This window comes from Taudactylus pleione, unplaced genomic scaffold (assembly GCF_031769625.1).
Source record: "Taudactylus pleione unplaced genomic scaffold, aTauple2 ptg000129l, whole genome shotgun sequence".
NCBI classification, from domain to species: Eukaryota; Metazoa; Chordata; class Amphibia; order Anura; family Myobatrachidae; genus Taudactylus; species Taudactylus pleione.
The window spans coordinates 9,563,201-9,589,219 of record NW_028284531.1 but is presented as its reverse complement, the minus strand read 5'-3'; the positions used below and the strand labels follow the sequence as shown (position 1 = coordinate 9,589,219).

At 44.7% G+C, this 26,019-nt stretch overlaps 2 protein-coding genes across 5 annotated transcripts in view; one reads left to right on the top strand and one right to left on the bottom strand.

The window, feature by feature from the left end:
* The window catches only part of FSD2 (fibronectin type III and SPRY domain containing 2), a 64,014-nt gene extending 43,838 nt beyond the window's left edge, over positions 1–20,176 (top strand). For both annotated transcript variants that reach the window (XM_088472834.1, XM_088472835.1), the window contains exons 12-13: positions 10,055–10,231; positions 16,181–20,176. In XM_088472834.1, coding sequence (XP_088328960.1) covers positions 10,055–10,231; positions 16,181–16,433 — 430 coding nt within the window. In that variant the 3' untranslated portion in view covers positions 16,434–20,176. The remainder of the gene's footprint in view (positions 1–10,054; positions 10,232–16,180) is intronic.
* Positions 20,177–22,431: 2,255 nt separating this feature from the next.
* The window catches only part of PDE8A (phosphodiesterase 8A), a 391,617-nt gene continuing 388,029 nt past the window's right edge, over positions 22,432–26,019 (bottom strand). For all 3 annotated transcript variants that reach the window (XM_088472833.1, XM_088472831.1, XM_088472832.1), the window contains exon 22: positions 22,432–23,886. In XM_088472833.1, coding sequence (XP_088328959.1) covers positions 23,780–23,886 — 107 coding nt within the window. In that variant the 3' untranslated portion in view covers positions 22,432–23,779. The remainder of the gene's footprint in view (positions 23,887–26,019) is intronic.

Below are 26,019 nucleotides of genomic sequence, written 5' to 3'. Positions count from 1 at the left end.
CTCCGAGTCCCGCCCCACTGGCCTCCGCCCCAGATTAATCACATGGTGGTTAGTGTGTTCGCTCGCTAGGAAGGGAAAGAGCAACGATCTATGATAGGGATGGCCATCGGTGTGGTTAACATTGATGGTCACCATTGATGCCATTTTTGCAAGTGGCCATCGATGGTGACCAACTATGCAATGGATGATCATCGATGGTTTCATCAACCGATGGTCATTCCTATTCTTTGAGTGACAGTCCAATCAGAACCGGGGGGGGGGCTTCGCGGGTGTCGGGGACGGAGCTATGCTTCATGTCCCAGCACCTTGCAAAAAAAAAAATTCAGTTAAGCTTTACCATCGATGGAGGGAAACTATCTGGTTTTCCCCCATCAATGGAAAAAACATTCAACATCGGCCATAAACAATCAATAATTGACCAACCAATCAACCTTATCCTAGGGTTATTTATACCAAATAATGGACATTGGGGAACACTTTGGCTACAGTAGTAGCCGAAACGGGTTGCCGTTCCCTCATAGGAGCCTGGAGATCCCACTCACATTCAGCGCCTATTTGTACCTTTTCCTACAAACGAGCCGGCGGCTGTTGCCCTGATCTACCTCCGGTCTAGCGGGACGTACATTACCTAAAGGAGCCGAGACTGAACCTGTTACTCTGAGCCGGAGGGACGCTCATCTCCTATCCACTGCTTGTGCCGCTAACACATCAAGACGGCTATCGCCTGGCTGAACTCAGAGCCGGAGGGACGTTCACCTCTCCATCTATTGATTGTACCACTACCGCATTGAGACGGCTATCACCTGGCGCATGGTATACAGGTGAACTCCATCGTCTACAGTCTCCACCTTGCAGTGCCCCGGCCACTGACCAGCCTGCTTGAGGTGTCTCTGCCTATTCCGGAGAAGGCTGACAGTCAGCATCTTACATCGCTGTTGACTATCATTTGGCTTATTATATGCTAGTAACTCTCATCACCTACGGCTCTAGCCACACAGTTTTCCGGCTATTGATCAGCTTGCAGGGACACAGTTGCACGCTCTGGAGAGGGCTGACTGCCGGCATCTCAACTACAACTGAGTTCCATATAAGCTGCCAATTTCCTTGCAGCCTTAAGCTACTGATAAGGTACATTTAGTAGAGGGGATGTCAGTTTCCTTTCTGATTTGCCCCGTGTACTGAGTTATATATACGAGACTTTTTACAGAGAGTCGGTTATACCATCACCTGTTCACATTGCATCTATATGAGACTCTTACTCTATAGTTTTATCAAGGATCTCCAGGGTCATTAGTACTCCCTTTTTTAGCACTTCTACTCAATAGAAGTTTATTTTAGATTGTTCATCATTTTTTATTTAATTGCGTTTAATGTTTATATTGCTTTTAATTTTTTGAGAGTCTGATCAACTCTATTGTATGTACCTATGTTTATGTTTTATTATCCATTTATATGAGTATGGCTATCTAGCCTTATATTATTAAATTGTTTTTTACACTATCGATGTGTTGATTACTGATGTCCCAGCATAGACTTTAGAGCGCAGTTCTTCTTTCACCACTATCAGTGTCACACAATGTATGGTACATTATGTCCGCCCCCCGCCGGTTGATATGGTATTTTAGGAGCAGGCAGGAAAGTAGGCGCCACCCAGCCAATAGCAGATAGAGGGGGCAGAATGGGAGGCCAAGGATGCCTCCACAAGTGACTCCCTGTGCTCCGAGTCCCGCCCCATTGGCCTCCGCCCCGGATTAATGACATGGTGGTTAGTTTGTTCGCTCACTAGGAAGGGGAAGAGCAACGATCTATGATAGGGATGGCCATCGGTGTGGTTAACATTGATGGTCACCATTGATGCCATTTTTGCAAGTGGCCATCGATGGTGACCAACTATGCAATGGATGATCATCGATGGTTTCATCAACCGATGGTCATTCCTATTCTTTGAGTGACTGGCCCACGGTCCAATCAGAACCGGGGGGGGGGCTTCACGGGAGTCGGGGACGGAGCTATGCTTCATGTCCCGGCACCTTGCAAAAAAAAAAATTCAGTTAAGCTTTACCATCGATGGAGAGAAACTATCTGGTTCTCCCCCATCAATGGTAAAAACATTCAACATCGGCCATAAACAATCAATGATTATGAATCATCGATGGCCATCCCTAATCTATGGTAGGGAGATATTTGTGGGTGTGGGGAGAGTTGCGATCTATGATAGGGAGATATCGGGAGGGTAGCAGTGATCTATTGTAGGGCGATATCTGTGAGTGGGGGGACTTATATGCTAGGGGGAGAGCTGTGTGTGTGTGGGAAATTTCTGTGTGAGGGGGGATCTGCATGTCGGGGGGATCTGTGCTACGAGATCTGTGTGTGGCGAGATTTGTGGAGGGAGAGCTGAATATGAATTTATATATAATTAGTATGGGGCCCCAAACTAGTATCTTGCCTAGGGCCCTGTGAGGTCTTAATCTGGCTCTGTCTCTGCCCCACCGTCCAGCCTCCTGCCGTCTCTGAGGTGTGGGGCCTGGGAGACGTCACAGGGGTGAGTGGGGAGTATGGGACGCGCAATGTCATGGGAGGGGCCAGTAGGAGTAGGTTAGGGTGGGGACGTAGCCTGCCAAAGCCAGGGTCATTGGGTATGTAAGATGTAGACAGAGGCGTCATAAGTTGTGTAGGGATCACAATCAACAGGGTCCCGTGCCCAGATGTCCCGACTCAGCGTCACTGTGTAGTGGGCGGGGCTGGTTCCATAGTGGGGCTGATCGCTCGATAAGCGCACCAAACTATGTGTCTGACGTGATCCAATGTGAGGATATTGAGGAAGAAGTCTGCAGAGTCAGGACAAATCAGAGCTCTCCGCATCAGCTCAGCTGCTCTCTGCCTGCAATTTTGTTGTGCTTGTGTGCACTGCGCTATTTTGATTAACCACTTAACTGACGATTTTTCTGGCAAAACCGGTCAGTCCGCAGGAAATTCCAGGGAGTCAGAAGAGATCAGAATGGATTTCCTCTTGAAAAACACAGTGGGGCGGTGCAGTTGCACCCTGTCAGCTGAAGCACAGTTGTACAGTCAGTAAAGTGGTTAAGAGAAGAAGACTATCTGTCTACTGTGAGGAGCCTGGTTCTGGAGGGTTCATGATCATTGATCTGGCTTTTTTAATGTATGTAATGTGGATCTGGCTTTTTCAGTGTATTTTATGTGGATCATGGAGTTTACTAACCTATGTACTCAGACATGTTAAGGAGGATGGTGGACCTGCACTTGTAACATTCTTAGTGAATAATTGGGGATGTGTCAGGAGGACACGCCCCCTCCCTGGTCGGCCACGCCTTCAGGCATGCAGGGAACCCAATCCCATACCTCAGGGCTTTGCCTCCAGTCTGCCGTTAACACTAATTTCTATCATGCTTTCATCATAGATTTTTTTTTTTTTTTTGGGGGGTGCTTTGCCATTTTTTAATTTGCCCTGGGTGCCAAAAACCCTAATTACATCTCTGCATATTATCACAACACTCCTGCGGACACTAGAGCCGACGCAGCACTGACCATCTCTGATTCAGGCCCATTATGTGTTAAAGCTAAGTTATTTTTGTAGCTAAAGTAAAGCTAATATTGTTTTTTTTGTGTGTATGTGTGGTTTAATCTCCTTCTTTGAAGTTTGTTGGCTTCAGTAAATTTTAAATTAACTAATTGAATAAAATGAGCAACTCAAAGCAATAGGAAATATTAAATGTCAAGTTATACTGTAAGTTATTTAACTAAATTAAACCATTTAGGGCAGAAATTAATTAGCCCAGAGTTGGCAGGAACTGGAGACGGGAAACCCCCATGGCAGTAACTATTTACTATTCAATTAGAAATCTGCATTAGAGGCCTGATTCAGAGATGAACGCTTTGTATGCCGATATTTTCATACAGTAGTTGAGCAATTATCAGTAAGCTGCGCATGCATCTGAGCCGCACTGTACATGCGCCATGGTACATTACCATAGTACTAGGGTTGATTATCGAAGGATATGTGACCGATGCTACGTCTTTGTACGCAAATGCTTGGAGTTGTGAAGCGGCAGGAGGGCGTCTCCTCAGAATCTGTGACATTTGCATATTTTCGCATAGCAGCTGCGTACACAGACGCAGCAGCAGCGACATGAATCAAGCCCCAAGTTAAGCTCAATGGGAGCTAACACAGCTTTTAGCTTCACTTAGGTGAAAAGTATGAAAAGTCTAAAAATGGTAGGACATAGGGGCTGATTCAGAGATGTACGCTAACCCGATGGCTAGTGCACATCCGCGATTGTAACTGCTCTGCAACGGCGCAGGACCTATACTGCGCATGTGCAGTACGGGTCTGCTTGACAGTCTGCTGCCATTTCTGGGCTGGCAGGGGCGGCGACGGTCTCCATTTCCCAAAACGGAGGCAGGTCGCCGCCGTTGGGGGGAGGGAAGAGGCCAGAATCTCCGTCAGCTGTCGGAGATTCCTGGCCTCTTTTGTGTATCTGTGGTGGTCAGCTAGAATTACCCCATGGTCACTCAGCCGGCTGAGGATCATGCAGGTGATCCGATGCTGCGTCCATGGACGCAGCTTGGATCAATGATGCATGCAAGAGGCCTGTCGCTTCCTGCTGCATTACCATAATAGTGCTATCGCAGCTGCTACCATGTTAGCAGCTGCTATAGTAAATCCAGGGGCGTAACTAGAACTTTTTGGGCCCCATAGCAACATATTTAAGGGGCCCCCCCTAACTTAGGTCTTACACATTGCCCACAGTAGTTCCCCTAAAACACTAAATGCCCACTGTAATAGTGTCCCTTATGCAATGGCCACTGTAATGGTGCCCCTTACACAGTGCCCCCAGTAGTAATAATGCCCCCTGGTAATAATGCCCCTAAAAGTAATGCCCCTTGTAGTAGTGCCCCCTGCAGTACCGCCAGTAGTAAGGCCCCTGTAATGCTCCCTGTAGTGACCCATATTATGCCCCCAGTAGCAAGGCCCCAGTAATGCCCCCTGTAGTAACCCATATTATGCCCCCAGTAGTAAAGCCCCTATTATGCCCCCTGTAGTGCCCCCATATTATGCCCCCAGTAGTGAGGCAGGCTCCTGTAATGCCCCCATATAATGCCCCCAGTAGTAAGGCCCCTGTAGTGCCCCAATATTATGCCCCCAGTAGAAAGGCAGGCCCCTGTAATGCCCAATATTATGCCCAGTAGTGAGGCAGGCCCCTGTAATGCCCCTATATGATGCCCCCAGTAGCGAGGCAGGCCCCTGTAATGCCCCCATATTATGCCCCCAGTAGTAAGGTCGACCCCCGCCGCACACCAACATACACACACACAAATAAAAAAACATACTTACCTTAAACCCCGCTCCAGTGCCTGCTGCTGACGTCCATCCCCGGCACCCGCTCCTCGGAACTATGGGAGTGATGTCATGACGTCACTCCCATAGTGCACTGCAGGACCCGGAAGCGGGAGCTCAGGAGTGAGCTCCGTCGTCCGGGTTCTGCTGCTGCTGGGGGGGTGGGAGAGAGAAGAGAAGGAGCCGGGTGCCCGCTGGTAACACAATCTCAGCGGGCGCCCGGCAAATGGAGGGTGCAGGGGGTGCGTTCGCTGGGCCAGCGGGCCCCTTAAGCCACCGGGCCCCATAGTAACCGCACCCCCTGCACCCTCTGTAGTTACGCCCTGAGTAAATCCGTCTGAGTCTGAATCATCCTGATAGAGCAGTACCCCTGGGATACCCCTCCTAAAGAATAATAATGTATTTAGAGGTTTTTAAAAAGTAAAATATGGGCAATAAAGACATGTCATTTTGGATGTAATTTTCTCTAAAAAACAGAAACCAGAGTTAAATGATGTGGGACATGTATGCTGACGTGTTATATTGATGGGAAAGCGGATTTTGAACTTGCAGATGGGAATTGCAAGTGTTTTTTTCCAACTTTTTACGAACTTGTATATACTGTACACACTTAAAGATCACTATAAGGGCATTTTAACGTCCCCAAAAATACTCTAGACACTTTTATTTGCTGTCCATCATTTTTCAATCACTTATAGAAGTAGGAAAAAAATCAGCCATTTGACACAATTTAACTGCCATCAATACTTTACTTATGGCGACTAATAGCCTTCTACACTGTCCTGCTAACTACAGAGTAAACGTCACTGGTGCAATGCCGTGTCTAATAGAATTGTGCTGGAATCAGGAAGCGCATCATACAAATATCACAGTACTATATGTTGGAAAACATGAATTTGGGACCCCGCAATGCAGAACTTTTAGACAATTTAATCTGCCTGTTGATTTTGAGGATACAGTATATATATATATATATATATATATATTTTTTTTTTTTGTAACACGGGGTGTAGAAATAAGGACTCACGACAGGCAGGTACTCGGTAAAGCGGTGTTTTTAATGGCGGCAGACACTGCACTTTAGCATACATAGGCTTGCTGTAGGCCTGGACACACAGGCACATAATATAAATAAACAAGTGAAAGTAAGCGTCCCAGCACTCCCAGTGCTTAATGGTCAGTCTGCTGCAATGGCCTGTATCCACAATCTGCCATTCTCTTCTAGCACAGCCAATCTCATCAGTCCCTGGCACTAAGGACATTTTGGCCTACTAAACTGGCCGCTAGCCAGCGTCAGTGCCCAGAGCATCAGGCGGATAAGAGTTTTTAAACTCTTCCTGTTCTCCAGTGATGATCCCAGCTGGGTTTGTGCAAACCAGAAAACCTGGAGTTCCACACCTCCACTGCTACTGCAGAATGCACAGGCTTCACTCTAGCCTCCCTTGGGGGGAGCTGATCCCTCAGGAATGTGGGCAATTTAGGTGAGAGACAACCCCTCTCACCACAATATATATATATATATATATATATAATTAGCTCATAAATAAAAAAAAACAACAGATTGCAATGTGGGCCACTCAATTGACAAGGAAGGGGGGGGGGGGCGGAGGAGTGGCAGACTCTATAAGCCTGTAGATTTAGCATAATGAATTTTGAAGTGGGACAGTGACTAAATAGCTTGAACTCCTGCAAAAGGTTAGGAAGGGATACAGCTTGGTTTGTGACCTTGGCCAGTAAATCATCTGCAAATAGGGCAAGGCGATAATCTGTGGAGCCGACCTGCACTCCAAACAAATGACAAAGATCAGTGGCGAGAGCGGACAGCCTTGCCGTTCCTCATTGGTGATATGTAACTTACTTGACAGAGGGGTCTATTTACTAAGACTCTGCGTTAATGCCACTCCTGCTGCGCCTGCTACGGCTGCGAAGCAGGAGCTGGCTAACGCAGCACTTACTAAAAATAGACCAGCCAAGGAGGGTGAACGTTAAGTCACCCCCTCGGTGGTAACAGCTGAGACTCCCTTCCCCTACAGCCCTGTGTTAAAGATCTTCGGCTGGCAGCAGCAGCAACAGTGACTTTTTTTTTTTCAACAAACTTTATTTAAAAACGGCCAACCTGACACAGCTCAAGTCCTGCTTCTCCAGTGAGGAGAAGCAGATACCATCAGCTACAGGAGGTAAGTGACATCTCCTCTTAGTAATACCTGGGACACTTAGCGCTGCCATAGGTGTTTATGGCAGCGCTAAGTGCCCCAGGTGCAGTGTGATATTGCAGCCTGCACCTAGCGCTGGCAGGCTGCAGGTAGAGACATACTGAGTAGTCTGAGTAGTACATACTGAGAAGCGTTATGTACAGGGATTTTCTCTGTCTTTAGCGCTTTTCCCCCTTTTCTCCCCTTAGTAACTAGACCCTTAAGCCCCGTTCACCCTGACCTGTGTTGAGGGAGCCCGATATTGCACAAATAATCTATGGAGAAAATCATTGCTCAAGACCAAACATCTCAAAACTTCTTTCATGAAGCCCCAGTCCACATAATGAAAAGCCTTCCTGGCATCAGTGGAAAGAAGTATCATGGGTACCTTAGAGTGCGTACCAAATTAAATTTTTTTGTTGTTCGATGTCTAACTTTAAGTCCTTATAACAAACAGTTATAGGAAATTGAAATTTGGCATTGCTTTGTAGCTGGTATGGTAGAGTGTATGTCTACAATGTAACAAATGGAGTTGGTGGGTTACATTACTTAATTTTTGCGGATGATTTGGAATGGAATGGCCCTGGCAGTAAGGAAATAATTTGTGACCTTAGTGATGGCAGCTCCATCTATCTCCTTCCTTTTGTCTCCAACTACTGGGGGTATATTTACTAATGTGAGTTTTTAGAAGTGGTGTTGTCACCTATAGCAACCAATCAGATTCTAGCTATTATCTTCTAGAAGGCGCTAGATAAATGATAAGTAGAATCTGATTGGTTGCTATAGGCAACAACTCCACTTCTAAAAACTCTCACTTTAATAAATATACCTCCAGGAGTTGGAGACAAAAGGAAGGAGATAGATGGAGCAGTAGTTAGAGAGAGAGAGAGAGAGTTGGGGGTTAAGCAATGGTTTCTTCAGGATGGGTGTGACAAGTGCATGTATGATGGAGGATGGGAAGGAGCCAGTTTACCCTTCTCTTCAACCTGTCCAGGTCAAGTGGGAGCAGGCTATAGAAGAGAAGGGTAAAGTGGGAGCAGGCTATAGAAGAGATAGGTAAAGTCGGAGCAGGCTATAGAAGAGATGGGTAAAGTGGGAGCAGGCTATAGAAGAGAAGGGTAAAGTGGGAGCAGGCTATAGAAGAGATGGGTAAAGTGGGAGCAGGCTATAGAAGAGATGGGTAAAGTGGGAGCAGGCTATAGAAGAGATGGGTAAAGTGGGAGCAGGCTATAGAAGAGATGGGTAAAGTGGGAGCAGGCTATAGAAGAGATGGGTAAAGTGGGAGCAGGCTATAGAAGAGATGGGTAAAGTGGGAGCAGGCTATAGAAGAGATGGAGCAAGGAAGTGAGAGGGGTTAGAGTACATGGGGTAATGCGTTTATATTCTAGCTAGCTGGATAAGGCACGTGTAGTGGAACTGAAAGCCCAGAACTGGGATAAAAGCATCAAAAAGGCTGCCCTATGCTTTGCTATGTCTAGGGAAACACAGCAAATCTTATAACCAATGGTGCCCCTTTGATGTACTGTACTGTATATGGATTTGACTCTCTTACATTGCTATAGGGTTTATTGCCCTATGATAATATAAGTGAGTGTGTCTGCTTGCCCCATTCATGGCCTTGGGTATATACAAAGCTAATCATCTTCTGTTCTGTTACAGCAGTGATTTTCAACTTTTTTAAACTCGCAGGCACACCGAACAAGATTTTAAAATTGCTAAGGCACACCATCAGTCCCTCACGGTAAAAAAGCACACAAATTGGCCCCCACAGGAAAAAGAACAGACATTGGCCTCAACAGAAAAAAATAAAATACAATGGCCTCCACAGAACAAAAACAAACACATTGGGCTCTACAGGAAAAATAAATAAAAACACAATGGCCCAACAGAAGAAAAATAAAACAAAATGGTCCCCACAGAAAGAAAACAAATACACACCTTGGCCCCCACAGAAAAAAAAAAAACAATCACACTGGCTGGCCCCCACAAAAAAAACATTACATTGGCCCCCAAAGAAAAAATTAAATAACCAGCTGAGAAGGCTCACTATCGTCACTATCGTCCCTGTCCTGTCCCTCATCGGCTGGGGTTGCTCACTCACACTCAGTGACTGAGCACACAGTGCAGAGCTGGGAGCAATGTGCAGACGGGCATGCAACACGGCATGCATGACCTATGTCACGCTGACGTGTCTCCAAAGGTCACGACCTGGGCGCGCCTGAGTCTCCCTGAAGAGCCCAACACTGCCTGGGCCAGCAGTACAAGTAAAGCTCTGACTGCACTGACCTAGCGGCACACTTGACAAAGGGTCGTGGCACACTAGCAGTGGTTGAAAAACGCTGTGTTAGAGTAGGGAAGCGTTTACATTTATAAACTTGTTAATGTAGCTCTTCTGTACAAGGTAGACAATATGGGGTTTAGCAGTGCTTAAAGTGAAGGAAATATATTGCTCCTGCCCAGCACTCATTTCATATATTTTCAATATATTTCCTTTTCTATTCCTTAGATGCATTGCTGTCCTAGGAAATCTCATACCCTTCAGAGGGAAGCATTACTGGGAGGTAGAGGTTGATGAAAGCACAGAGTACAGGGTTGGAGTAGCCTATGAAGATACAAGCAGAAATGGAGTTCTTGGTGCTAACATCACTTCCTGGTGCCTGCGACACATCTGTACACCTAAAAGGTAAATCACAGCCTACTACAAGCAAGTAAATCAGATACATAGGTAAACCTTTAAGCCTGCCCATACATATCTTGTGTAATACTTGTATACATAGACATGCTTTGTCCAGTATAAAGCTCAAGGAAGCTCAGTATGTTGGTGTGACCAACAGCAAGCAATGAGATTTTGTCATTGTTCTAGTAGTAGAGTTTAGAACAGTAATGGATAACAGGCAGCCCTAGATCATTTTCATTTGTAGCCCTAACTTGGTTTAGTCGTAAAACAGAGAAGACTGAATTTGCCAACGTCTGCATCAAATGATTGATTGTCTAGAGCAATGCATTAAGATTACGTAGTCCCAGCAGGCATTAGAGAAGGAGGGACATGTAGTATCCTATTGCCTACTGGGACATGAAGGGTTCACTAGAGGAATACAATGGGTGTGGCCCATGAAATAGTGTGTGGCCAACCACCAGAGAGATGTACAGCTTCCAGCTTAGTATGTATGTTGTTTTATACCAACTCAGTAATGACTACAACGTTAGATACACAGTATTCTATAGAACAATGTACCTGTCCAATTTAATGGGCAATACATTTGTTGAAGTTTGGGATACAAGGCAACAAACTGACTACTCCAAACCAAGCAAAATGTGAACACTGCATTTAAAGTTGTGGCCTCCAACAAGTCAGTGCCATAGTTTAATAGGCCATGCTTACAACTTAACATGATGTCAGAGTAAGGAGAATTGTACCAAGAGGAGGATGCTACATGTAGTCAATGTATTATATTCCATGTACAGGATGAAGAGTGGGCTGGACAATATAGTTACAGTAAATGCTGAGAATAGCTAGATGATCATTGCAAAGTTGGACGCAGTCACTGCTAATTGGACTGTAAGGTCTTCAGGACAATAAACACTATTAGTATTTGACTGCATTGCATGTGTCATGTGTACTGTCTAAAAATTAAGATATATAGATAACTGTAATAAAAGACAGATAATACAATACATTTTCAAAAAGTAAATAACTGAAATATAACCACAGATAAAGAAACAAATAAACAGTGAATAGCAAACACAGAATAACAAGTCATCAGATATAAGGAGAGGGATGCAATCGGGAAGCCGGCTGACATTATACCGACAGCTGGCTTCCTGACTGAAATGACCGGCATCTAGATGTAGACGCTGGTCATTTTACCGATGCCGGGAGACCGGCGCCCTGCATCCCGATCGAAGTGATGCAGGGCGCCGCTGCGGACAGCCACAGGTTTTAGGTTTAGGGCTCCCGGGGGGGACTTATGGTTAGGCACCCCCCGGGAGGTTAGGCTTAGGCTAGGGGGAGGGAGGGTTAGGCACCCCCGGGGAAGACTCAGGGTTAGGCACCTCCCCGGGGGACTTAGGTTTAGGCGGCGGGGAAGGGGGGGTTAGGCTTAGGCACTTAGGGGGGGATTAGGGTTAGGCACTGGGGGGAAGGGGGGTTAGGTTAGCTCATACTTACCTGGGGACGATCGGTATTTTCGGCCGTGTCGGCCTGCCGCTGTCAGGATTTGAACCGCCGGACTTGTGTCCGGTGGTAATTCGTATGTATTCCGCAGGCACTATTCTATTGCATAAACCTCCCAATAACATTTGCAATAGTTATAGACATTCCAGCATGACCCCTTCTATCAGGTACAAAATGCTCTGCTCCTGGGCTTCCCTCTTAATTTATGATTGCCGTCACCTGTGTTGAAACATGTTTCTTATCAATTAACTAGTTCAATACAGGAGACAGCAATAATAAATTAAGAAGGAAGTCCAGGAACAGAGCATTTTGTACCAGCAATATGGTTCCTCAAGGGACACTTTTGTTCCCTTACCAAGATGACCGCAGTTACCCTACCTGCGCATCTTGCTTTACTGTGTTTGAGCGATATAGTGGAGGATGGCTGTCCTCCCCTTAGCTCCTGAGTCCTGAGGCCAGTAACTGCTATTTACCGCTGTTCCAACACTTGCACTGTTACCCAGTGTATAAGTCAGTCATTGCTAAACCCCGCTCCGATAGTTTTTGCTCCATGCAAGGATGTGACCAGTGTAACAGTGAGTACTACTGTACACCAATAAACACACAATGGTGGTTAAGTTCCAATGGACTGGCTACTTGGTTCCTTTATGTTAATCCACTGGTGTGTGCACAACTCTGCCATAACACCAAGTTGTACACACATTTCCAACAGGAGGGTCTGAGGTTACACAAGACTCACAGTCACTATACTGAAACCAAGTCATATCTTAGATCTCAAACAAGGTATCTAACCAAGATCTCAAACACCTGACAGATATACAGTATCTGCAGATTGAGTGATTTGTAGATATATCTGCAGATGATGGTCATTCATACACACTGTCCTGCCCCCCTCCTCGTGGTTGCTGCTGTGTGTGTACAGGCGGTCTGCAGACCACCCATACACACTTGCTGTTGGACAGATATTTCTGCAAACATATCTGTCCATCGGCTGTGCAGCACAGCCAATGCGATATGTCGGGGAACGGCGACGTTCACCGATATATCGCGGGTACACACTGGCCGACGGGCAGCAGATATATTGGCCGATCAATTGATCGGCCAATGTATCTGTCAGTGTGTACCCAGCATAATGCTGCTGTTTCACCAAAGAATATATATGACTCAGTTCACACCTTCTAAATGTCACAGTTTATTTTTATCAATAAGCACCCATCTTGTTTTCCTGGGAGATAATTGGAGTTAGAGCTAGTCACATGATCTGGTGTGCATTTTGTCAGTGAGCAATGTAGGCCTGAAAGTTTGTGCAGAGACAGCCAATTAATGTGTTCAGGGGTAGTGGTTACAGAATTATGGAAGCTGGAATATTTATAGTACTGCATTTCAACATGTCCCCAGTTTAGGGGGGCAGAGTACTGGTGGTTTACCAAAGGAGGAGGCCAATGTGCACTCTCTGTGAGGACCATCCTCTCTCTCACTAGTGCCTGTCTTATGTGGGCTCTGGCATAGTACCAGAGTGTACTGCGCATGCGCTAATCTCCGGGAACATGGCGTCCGTTTCATTGCCACGCCAACTGAGAGTTAAGTGTCTTGAATGGGTGCACCTATTATAGATATACCCATGGGGCAGAGACCCCAGGCATCAGTTGACTGCAAGACAAATAAGACCACACACCAAGCAAACACCCTTCAGATTTGTGTCCTTCAGGAAAGCACACCCAAAAAGCAAATCACCAGAAAAAAAAGGGAAAGATAAGCTTCTGTAAACCAGTTATAGACAGGTGCTCACTTCAATGGGTATGCGGACAGAAAGCCGGCTGTTGAAATGCCGACTGCCGGCTTCCCGACAGCGTAATCCCGGCAAGGGATTTAACATAGGCGTCGAAATACTGACACCTATGTTAATCCCGTCGCGGGAACACCGAACCTCGCCATCCCGATCATCCGCGACGGGTAAGTAGAACAAATAGTCCTGGGATGGTGAGGTTAGGTTGAGGGACCCCTGGGGGGACTTAGGGTTAGGCACCCCCCTGGGGAAGGTTAGGCTAGGGAAAGGGGGGGTTAGGCACTAGGGGGGAGGTTAGGGATAGGCACCACCCTGGGAGGGTTAGGTTTGGGGTGCGGGAAAGAGGGGGTTAGGTTCAGGCACCCCTGGGGGCAGGTTAGGGTTGGGCACTAAGGGGGGAAGTTAGGGTTAGTCACCCCTAGAGGAGGGATAGGGTTAGGGGTGGGAAAGGTTTAGGAATAGTTAAAATACTCACCCTGCTGGGATCTTCACTGTACTGTCTTCCGGGGGCGGTATTACATCCATCGGACTTAGCTCCGGCGGCATGTCATACCGATTCCCTTCAATGTGCCTTCACAGGAGTGACTGACAGCTATGAACACTAGCATTTTTCTAGATAGAGAGCTCAAATTGCCCAGGTGACATAACATGGAATCACATGACTGATGACATCAGAGTAAAGATTGTAACCCTTTATATTGATGAAGTCAACATTTATGACATCACAATAGGTGACATCAATACTATCATATGATACAATCATTTATTGAAAGCTCCATCACTTAATGTATATATATCGTCACTAGGTGCATACATATACAGTAATTATAATTTTCAGTTAAATAATAAGTTGTTTATGTTTAGTGTAGAAAGAACAAAATAAATGTTGGCAGACAAAGTAGATCACAAGCCTCCACCTTGCAGACTGACCTGTTCTTCTGCCACCTGTTATAGGAGGATAGTATCAGTAGAGCACATATCTTGCTTAGACTTATGGTGCCCATCCACTTGCAAATGCGGGGACGATGGCACGATTACGACATCGTAATTGTGCCGTCGTCTCCCTAGGGGTGAAGTGCATACACTGAACGTTCAGTGTATGCACATCAATCATCCCGGAACATGGGCAACCTGACAACGTCCAGATAGCATGCGCGTGGAGCGCCTGATTCAGTGATGGAAGCAATGCCGATGTTTACGCAGTTTATGTCTCAGCCTGCGACTGCGATCCCGTACGCAGCAAAAAATTGCTCTGGCGTCTCAGTTCTGCTACCGATGCCTGGTCTGTGTACGCAGTTGCATGGAATGCAAAGCAGCCAGTGGGCGTCTTGATATAAATTCTGGCAGCTGCGACATTTGCATATTTTTGCACAGCGCTGCTTACAAATTTTCAGCAGCAGCGATGGCATTAGCGTCCATCTCTGCATCCATCCCAGAGTCACAGTTGCGACTGACGCGCCGGAGAGCCGCAAAGTCTCGGAAATGTCTTCAATATGTATTGGGCATTCCTGAGTGGTGACTTAGCGGACTCACGTATATATATGGGCCCGTTATGAGTGTTGCTGAAAGTGGTTATGTACAGAGATGCACAACTGCTCACAGAGGACGCCATACTCACAAGGAGAAACTGCAAGTTTGATGGTGTGACCAATTGTGGTGTCTAAAGACCAATTGGTATTTCAGCATCTACAGGCGCTGACAGTGGGCGTCTCAGTCCTTGCACATGCGTATGCACAAATGTACAGCTGGTAAGGGCTTTACAGCGCTAATTGCATAAAGTCCCAGACGGGCAGCCGCCAAAAGACGAACTCAGAATCAGTCCATATATGTGCTGAGAAAACTTCAGATCCTGCGTGTATCTCACACACTCTCTCTCTCTCTCTATATATATAGTGCTAACCTGTAAATTGAGTTTAAACCAGGGCTCGACAAATCCTGGAGGCCAGGTTGCCATGGCTACCAGATTTTGCTGCCTGGCTACTAGATTTTTCAGTGAGGGAGGAAGCAGATCCTCATCAGCTCAGGAGTTTCATGCCTATAGTATTGCGGTGTTCATATCATGCACAGGAGTGCATGTGCTGAGTGTCGCCTGCGGTGACTGCTGTGCCTCTGTCCGTCTTGGCCTGCACCGACGACTGCCTCTCCATCCTGACCTGCTCTGATCCCTGCCGTCTGTCCCAGTCTGCGCTGATCCTCCTGTACATCCCGGCTGTCTACTGTCTCCGGATGCATAGAGCTCTATGGTGTGACAACAAGGGGAGGGGGGTTTTGTTTTACTTTCTGGTACCATTATTTTATGTGAAATGTGGTCCGTTATTACTGGAGGGTGGGGGGTGGAGCAGGGGAGCTGTGCAGAGCAGTGAGGGGGCCTCCATTTTACTGTATCCATTCAACTGTGACCATTTTGTGGACTAGTATAGTGTGTATAACAGTTACATAACACACAGAGCTGTGCTCCTCACTCACTCCTGTAATTTTTTTGGGGGGATGGTGGTCTGGCTCCTACACTTTTATCCTGGCTCCTAGATTTTAGAAAAATTTGTCGAGCCCTGGTTTAAACTTTACATTTTGTTTAGTTAAATGTATTTTGAAAAACACAGAAAAGTAGAAATGAAATTGTGAAATGAAATGTTTGTGTGGTTTTTATAAACTGCGTGTTTATGTATTCCCAGGCACAAATATGAGTTTTTGCACTGTGGAGTGTCCCCGGATATCCGGATAACAATACCGCCATTGAGGATTGGAATCCTGCTCGATTATGATTGCAAAAGAGTTTCTTTTTTCAACATGAACATTCTTCAGCACCTGTACACATTTGAATGTCATTTTCGTCATTTAATACATCCATGTTTTGCTCTAGAGAAACCAGGGTATTTAAAGATAAATAATGGTATTCCAATACCTCAGGCACTCATTTTGTCCTGAGAAAATAAAATGCACTTTACATTAACTATACAATAGTGTACCCACAATAATGAGGACATAAAGGTTGTTGTGAGAAATCCTCTCCACCTGTCTGGATCTGAGTACCATGGGCCTGATTTAGAGATGTACGCCAATGCGATGGTTAGCGCACACCTCCGATTATTAGAGGACTGTACATGCGCAGGATGTGTACTGTGCATGTGCAGCCCTCTATCTGCAGAGCCTTCCAGCTGTAGCCTGATTAACAAGCTGCGGCGTCTCGGAGGCGTCCCTGTGAAGCATTCCCATGTCGCCCACGTTTTCCAGGAGAGACAAGGCCAGGGTCTGCTTAGATTTCCTGGCCTCGCAAGCTGCCAGGACCTGGTCAGGCTGCGGTAAGCTTCAGATACCGCAGCCTGGCAAAGGGGCAACCATCGCGACTATTGATCGCAATGGCTGCTATGGTGATCCCATCCTGCAACCTCGGTCGCAGCAATGAGATGTCGGCCTCCTACAGACACCTCCTGCTGTATTTGCACCTCAGGTGGAAGAGATTACGCAGCCACTTGTGTGCGACTCTGCAATTCCGTTCAGCTCTGCATCAGGCCCCAAATGACCAGACTGCTGTGAAAATAAATTAAAGCATTGATTTACTTTGAAGTGATTCAACTCCAAAAGGTGTTTTGTATATAAAATAGATTCTATGATGTTCGTACGACTCCACATGCATGAAACAATAGTCACTTTGTTTGATGTAACAGAGGTAAAAATGGTAAACTCAAAGTGTCACTAAATGTAATAAATACAATCAAGATATTGGGCCTGACTCAGAGATGTACGCTAATCCCACAGCCGCTGTGTCTTTGTACGCAGCGGCTGTGTGATAATATGCTAATGCCCTAGGAGGCATCTTGTGTAAAAAGACGCCTCCTGCTGGCTTCTGTGTGACCATCGCTCATCTGAGTAATTCTCAGGTTACTCAGGATGACCAGGTATTTCATGCTGCTGAAGCCAGTGAAGCTGCATCATTGGCATTAGCATGCCCAGAAAACGGCAGCAACACGCCACCGTTTTCTGCAACACTGCTTGTTGTCGCCCCCAAATGGCCACAGTCTGTCAAACAGGCTGCGGCGTCCAGGGCACTGCAAGCTAAATCGCAGAACAAGATCTGCACATGCAAATATAAAAGTGTAGCAACTGCGTAATGCGCATATCTCACACCATCAGAGATGTACGTAAACCATCAGGTTTGCGTGCAGGGCCGGTTCTAGAGTTACCGGAGCTCAGGGCAAGAGCTTTCTTTGGGGCCCTAAGCTCAGGGGGCGTGACCTGACCAGAGGCGTGGCCATGGCAGCCCCTGCTGCACGTGGGGAGAGCTGTTTGCCAGGGAGGAGGAAGCCGATCTTAGCTTGTAAAGGCAGGTGGGTTCCTCCTCCTAGCTGCTGCTCCTCCGTCTTCTGTCTTCCGCGGCTGCTCCCAGAATGCCATGCGTAACGACGTCACGCCCAGCACCAGCATTCTGGGAAGGTTGGGTCACAGCGGCAGGCAAGAGCGGCCAGAGTGATGGCGGCTGCTGGCAAGACCGGGCAGGTTCTGTCAGATTAGATGTTACCGACGGGATGACTGCGGCCGCATCCTCAGGCCGCAGCGCCTTGGGCGATAGCCCTGCTTGCCTGCCCCAAGAACCGCCACTGTTTGCGTACATCTCTTGAGTTGGGGCCTGATTCAGAGATGGACGCTAATGCAATTTTCACGCAGATCAAGCGATCGTATTGCAATTCCGCACACACAGAGGAATCCATCGCTAAGTGAGTGACAGACTGGCAGCATTTGGGGGTGGTAATGGTGGTGGTAATGGGGAGTGGTCACAAAACACAGCCATGCCTGTACGTTTAAACATCGTTTCATGGGCGTGCATAAATTAGCCACTGCGATTGAATACGCAGCTGTGCGTGACAGAAGAGCACCCAAAGCTGCGGCAGGTCATACCTGTCGCAAAGGGTAAGCTGCCCGCTGATGTGCTTCGATTTTACCGATGTTTACGTAGGTATGCGTAGTCGCATAGAAGGCAGCAGTGGGCGTCTTTATGCTCAGGTGAATTTTGCTAAAAATAGCATATTTTAGTAGCTGCGTTGCGTACGGAAACGCAGTTGCGATCACATTAGCGTCCTTCTCTGAATCAGGCCCTAGAACTCATTAACACTTTCCCACTTTTGAATATAGATTTTATAAATGTTACTAGTAAGTTTAGGCCCTGTGAAATATATCTATATAGTAATTCACATTTCTAGTTAAATAGCTGTAAATTGTTTTTGTTTAAAGTAGAAAATAAATGTTGGCAGACAAAGTAGGTCAGAAATCTGCACTTTGTAGTCTGACTCTGTTCTTCTGCCGCCTATTATAGGAGGATAGTATCAGTAGAGCCTACAGATCTTGCTTAGACTTACTTTCTTACTCCTCCATATACTCTATGTGGAATCCTCCAGAAACTCCAATGTGGGATTTGAACTCAAGTCTACTGGTTCACAGTCACTGACACTACCAATGAGCTAATTATTCAGCTACTGTGAGAGGATAAAAATACAGACACATGCTTGATATACTGGAAGTACTATAATGGTTAGTCAAGAATGGATAGCTTATACAACTTTATTGCACTATTTATAGTCTGCCTACTTTATGCAGTATGCCCTGCGGAACATGCACACAGTGGGCCAGATTCAGCAAGTCACGCAAGAGCATTGTTGAGCGCAGATACCCGATTATCGGGATTCTGCACATGCGCAGGACCCATTCTGCAGTGTGCAGAATGGGTCCTGCTAAGGCACACGCATGCCCTTGAATGCCTCTGCCTGACTGACTGGGCAGAGGCATTTAAGGGGCGGGGGCAGCCAGCGTTCCCAGAAACGTGGAGTGGCCAGCCCAGGGACTGCATGGACGTACGCAGCCTGCTGGGCTCGCAAGCCGGCCAGCCTGAGTAAGCTGAGGCTTACTCATATGGTCGGCCGGCCGCCCGGCGCCGTCCACCATTGCGACCATCGACCACCGATGGTCACGATCCCAGCCTGCGACCTCGGTCGCAGTGCTGGGATCGCAAATGCAGCATGGGGTGTCATACACCTGCTGCATTAGCATTATTGCAAGGATCGCAATTGCAAAGCCACCTATGTTCAGCTTTGCAATTGCGATCCGTGCTGAATCAGTCCTAGTGTCAGAATTTGGAGCTGGATGGAGGCTGTGGGAGACGGATCATAAGATCCCTTTCTGCGAGAATGCCTCCATAGGCATAAAGTGGTTTATGTCATCTGACGATGGCATAAAACAAAAGGACCAAACTGAGTTTGGTACATAAGGGTCAGACTGCAGTCCCCATTGACATTTTATGGGGACTGCTCTCTGCAATGGTCGTTAGCCTTCTGGAGATTTAAGTGGAATCTCCTGCGTAGGCTGTTGTTCCATAGCCGGGATACATACAGTTATACAGAAACTGCAGTTTCTGCATCATTTTATGAAAAACCATCTTGATAAATAGGCATTACAAAGATTGGCTGAAGTAGTGAAACATCATGTAGGGTAGAAAACATTATGAAATAGTGCTTTATAAGTTACTAAAACATTTAAAAACTATGATGGCCATAGGATTCATTGTAGCTGAACATAAAATACATGGGGGTACATTTACTAAGATGGGAGTTCTATTTAAGAAGTGATGTTGCCCATAGCAACCAATCAGATTCTACTTCTCAGTAATCTAGCACCTTCTACAAGATAATTCCTGGAATCTGATTAGTTGCTATGGGCAACATCACTTCTTAAATAGAACTCCCATCTTCGTAAATTTAGTAAATTCCTACCTGCCCATATGAGAATGTAACATGTACACCCCACACCACAAATTTAGCAGTGACATTATAGGGATGAATGATCTCTGATTTTATGCTAAACTAGTACTGTGATGAGTAGTGTTAGAGACAGGAGCAACAAATATTAGTATCAGGATCATTTAACTATAGGCTAAAGTCAGAGATTAAGATTCAGTACCACCAACATCCTTAATTTTCTACAGGGTCGGTGAACTATACTAATTTATCAAGCTCCGAAAAGCTTAGCTATATACATTTCTACTGTCCTTAGTCTTGGACCCAGCTATTGTATCCAGCAATTTTTTTTTTTATAAATAAAAGGAAGGAAATGAATTGAAGACATCTTTTTCCTGCTACATTGATTCAAAATGCGATCAAGTGCTTTTCTCACCATCAGTAACAAACATACTGCTTCTGCCTTTCCCCTAAAGAAGATGTCATTCTTTATTCATTCAGTACCATACCTTGGCATCAATGGTATCTGTTCCCATAGAAACTAGTGTAAGGAAAAATCTCAAGAAATGTGTCAAGAAATATTATACAGAGTATATTTATATGCACTGCTGTGGTTCCTTCCTGTGACTGTGAATACCCTAGTACTCACCCAGTGGCTTTAGATAATTACCCTTCTCTGTCTACTCTGTGTTTCCTCATGCAACACTCTCACACGTGCTGTGATATAGATGGGAGGGACCTATAGCTGTATAAATGTATAATATCATTAAAGAAATGTACAGAAAGTCTTCATTCATTGACTAAAAGCTACCAAGAATATTTCTATTTACAGAAGTAACCAGATGATTACAAAATGTTATTCTATTAATCTGGAACCTGTGTGAATACCGAAAAAATTATCACTAAAGTCCAGCTTTCCATTTTCTCCAATATATACAGTATGTAGCTAAGTGCCACACCCTTCTTCCCCCCATTTAGGGCTCATTCACATGTATGCACCAGAGAGATGGGTAAAATGCATGAAAACTTATGACGTGTGTAATGGTGCATACACATGGTCAGATTTTTCTTCAGATCTGAACGATAACAATTTAAAAAATCGTTCAATCGTTCATATCTGAAGGAAAATCTGACATATCTGTCAGATGAACGATTTGAACGATGCGTGTTCCCGATGGTCAGATAACGATATCTGACATCTGACGTTTTTGCAGTCAGACTTGGACGATTCCATTCACTTTAATGCAGTCAAAAATCGTTCAAATCTTTGGTAAAATCGTTCAAATCGTTCATCTGACAGATCTGACAAATCTGACCGTGTGTATGCTCCATTAGAGATAATTTTCAACGTGTTCCCTTATGGATCGTTGTTCTTTTACTGAGTTTACTGGACTGGTAGCTTCCATTAATGTATATCAAATACTGTGCCACATTCTACAACTTTATTTGGCAAGCTATGAAAATGCCAAGAATATAAAGTATTTTTTATATATAATATTGTGACTTTTGGATCTATTGAAACAGCCGACTGCTATAAAATCATGAATTTAGATGTTGTGAGAGCGCATCTCTGTCACAGAAAGAATAAAAATATAAACACCACAGCACAACTATAATACAAAAGTCATGCTGCTTGAGAGCAACAATGCCAAATAAAGGGTTAAATATGGTGTTAAAAACTTTACAATCAGAACTTAAAATCTGATGAACCAATGGGCAGAATTTACAAAGCAGCGGCTTCTGTAAACTGCTGCTTCCCAGCGGGTTGCAGGTGAATATTTTAAACGGCACTTGGAGTCAGTGTAAAGCACGCTGGGCTTTATACTAACTCCGAGTGCCGTTTTAAATATGTTCCTGCAACCCACCGGGAAGCAGCGGCTTACAGAAGCCGCTGCTTTGTAAATTCTGCCCAATGACTCCACTGGGATGTGTGTGGGATTACTGGTTAATCATGAAGAATGAAGCACTGCTAGAAATGTGCCATTTTACCCTATGGTGCAAATAATCAGATCTGCACAATTGTGGCTCTGCCGTATGAGGCTTAACCTGCTCTAAATCTGGTCATGTGACAATCATGCCTAATTACCGGGTCTCCCTGACTACAGCAAGGTTAAGATGGTTAAATTCGCCTAGGATTATTAACACAAAATTAAAGGTTAATAAAAAAAATACCAACAGTTGACAATTCTTAAAATATACACTTTATTGTTACTGGTGCTTATTGTGAATGTCTTATTTAATTTGTGAAGGTACATACCTTTCCAAATGGAGTTAAGTAATACCTTTGCAAAACAAAATAGAGAAGCTACAAAATGTTTAAATATATTTCACCTACCCCTCCATCTTTGCTGTGGAATGCATTGTAGAAATATTGTAGAAAATAAGGCAGACTTCTGATAGGGAACCAAACTGCAAAATATGGGGGAGGGAAGAGCAAGCGCCACCCTCTCCCATTAAGAGCCAGTGGAACTTCCAACACATTGCATAGCAACTCCTGGCGCCCACTGGCATCACAGGGTAAAAACAACTGATAATAAAACAGGGCCATTACCAAATTAAAATAGTCTAAAATGCCCCTCCTGTGGCACTAAATGCAATACAATTGGATCCTCTGCAACACCATTCAGAATAAGGAACATTTTTCAATCAACATAAATCAGTGAGACTTACAGTGCAATAAAAATGTGTCACTTGAATAATATTTATGTATTTCCATTATGAAAATAAAAGGTTTGTACATCAATTAAGGTATAGTAATGACTATGAATTAAGTGAATTTGTAATGCATCTAAAAGTTGGCTTTGGCTTTTTATTTTTTGTTATTTTTTTATATAAATTCATAGAAAATATTGAACATCTAATAAAATAAATAAAACATATTTTAATAATAGATGCTAATGATCAAGTTCAAAACTCTTCTGTGTATTTTTCTTTATACAATTTGCTACTAAACAGCCTTGAGAAAGCTCCCTATCAGTAGTGTGCAGAGGTGAGTGATTGCCCCATCTGTGATATTAAAAAATAGAGTAGATCTATTTTTAGAGATCAAAAACTCCTTCATAAAGAGTGCATTTTAATGTGTTGATTGTTACAACTATAAGTGCTTTAAAAAAAAAGCAGAGTGTTCTCTTAAAAGCTGCGAGACACGAAATATGATTTTCCTTCACTTGCAAATTTCAGTTTGTTTTTGTTTCGGTTTTTTTGAGCGATCTCTTGGAGAAAACTTTTATCCAAGGTCTCTTCAAGGTTTTCGTAAAGGCATGAAGAAAATTAACAGAGATTTTTGTGTAGAACCCGTCAGTACTGATATTGCAGCAATCCAGTGTAATTTAACTTGTGAGATAAAGTTATGCAAAAGGATTTTTTTGTTTTGTGTTTTTTAAGTTTACTGCAGGGTACTGGAGGTAACTCTTGACCTGACAATCCTTGTTACATCAACGTTCTTGTATAAGAAGCAGGTTTTGGAAACGGTGGATTTACCAAAAGTGATCGGACTCCTATTAGGGTGAGCTTCATTGGCTGAGAGGTGTTACTGGGTGCCAGATTCAGCTATTCAGGGGGCGGTCGCAAAGTCTTCAGCTGTCTTTCATCTAGTGATTTCCAATATTTAAAATTGTTATCCATATGTTGCATTAAATTAGGCAAGTCCGCAAATGCTGAAGGGAAAAAAAAGAAAGAAAACTAAATGCAGCTCTAACTGTAAAGAATTTCTTTTAAATTCACCTCAGAGTATAAGAAAAAAAGTAAATATTACATTAAGGAGGCCTAGCTTCAAACATATACAAGGTAACTTTATTTCAGAGAAACTATGCACAAAAATACATTTTGTATGTTAGAACAGCTCTGTATACAACAAGACAAAGTTTCCCAATTCGGTCCTCAAGGCACCCTAACAGTCCAGGTTTTAAGGATATCCATGCCTAAGATAAGGTGACTTAATTAGTACCTCAGTCAGTTTGATTTAACCATCTGTGCTCAAGAATGGATATTCTTAAAACCTGAACTGTTAGGGTGCCTTGAGGACCAAGTTTGGGAAACCCTACCACAAGAGATAGAATACAGAAGTGGCTCAATGGCAATATATTTCTTAAAATCCATATCATAATCTAAAATAATAATTTAGATCTAAAAATAAACTTTTTCTTACATTCTGTACCTTGTATTTTCTATCATAAACAAAATCTGAAAAATAATTAAAGCAATCACAAAACCGTCATTTTATTAGCTTAGTTTAGCAATCTGAATACAACTCACTTTTAGATAGAGAGGTGGATTCATAGTGGGTAGCAAGCACTGGGCTTAAATTGCAATATTAAATAATGCAATATTTCTGCTAAGCACACGCAAATATAGTGTGTAACTGCAAATATACAGAGCTGTACACAGGGATGTAGTTATAATACTGACCTGCGGCATCGCGGCTGAAGAAATCCCCGCGCCGGAATGCCACTACCGGGCTACAAGACCAGTGGTGACATTCCGATGCCGGAAACCCGACAGCCAGGATGCTGAACGTAAGTATAGCTTGGGTTAGATTTAGGCGTCACGGGGAGGGGGTTAGGGTTAAGCTAGGGGAGGTTAGGGTTAGGTACCCCCGGGGGTGGGTTAGGCAACACTGGGGGGGGGGTTAGGTTTAGGTAGTAAGGGGGGGGTTAGGTTTAGGCACTAACGGGGAGGGTTAGGATAGGGTAGGATGGGGGGAGGGTTAGTGTTAGGATGTACAAAAGAGGGTTAGGGGGAAAAGGAGGGAGGGTAGGTATATTTACCCATCGGGATGCCGCTGTCGGTATATTGACAGCTAGCATCACGACTGCCGGGATTACATACCCATTCCCTGTACATATCTCCTATGTGTACGGCTCCGCATCGTCTGCAATTGCGCATATGCGTGTGTTTGATTTCGGAGCATGTGCAGAGTTATACAATCTGCCCCATAGTAGTCACCAGTCAGCAAGAGAGGAGGCTGTAAATACCACTTATAGCTTTCATGTGTACAGCACAAATAGATATTTATTAAACTATATTTATTTATAGATGTGAGCTTCTTGGGTTAATTCCACTTTACATGAAAATCACCACTAGTGCAATATTTACCTTTTTTTTACAGGGAAAGGTATAAAAAATGTATTTACAACTTCTGCAGAATTATTTTCAGCATGATCATTAATGGCGCACATCGCAATCTGAAGCAGGTTTTCTTTGCCGCAAGTTTGCCTTTCTGAATACAGGTCACTACTATGTATGGCTAAACAAGTCTATATATCTCATTAATTCACTCTCCACCAATCAACAGCATTTCCTCAAACTCTGCTTTAACTCCTAAACCTCATGGGTCTGCTCTGGTCTATTTTATAAACCATTACAGTTCCAGCATATTCCGTTGCGCTTTACAGTTAGGACCAAACAGTAATAAAACCAGAATGGGTAATAACAGACAGACATAGGGGTCTATTCATGTAGATGCTGAAATGGCTACTTGTAATTATCACTATATTTCCCATCATATTGATGCGATACATAGTAGTGTTATGTAGCCAATCAGTAAAACGTACATTTCTGGCGACATTCTAGGCCTCTCTGTGATCCTGGGAAGCAGCGTGACCAACATATCGGTAGTCAGATATGTCTTCTCACTGTCCATGCGTCAGCTGTGCCACAGTCAGAGGAGCAGTGCAGTGGGCAAGTCAGTCAGAGGGCAGTCTGGATCAGCAGCGAGGAGGGGGGGTGGGAGGATGCAGAAGTCGGCAGTGTGCACCAGTAGTAGGGGGAGGGAGGGGGTGAGAAGTCGG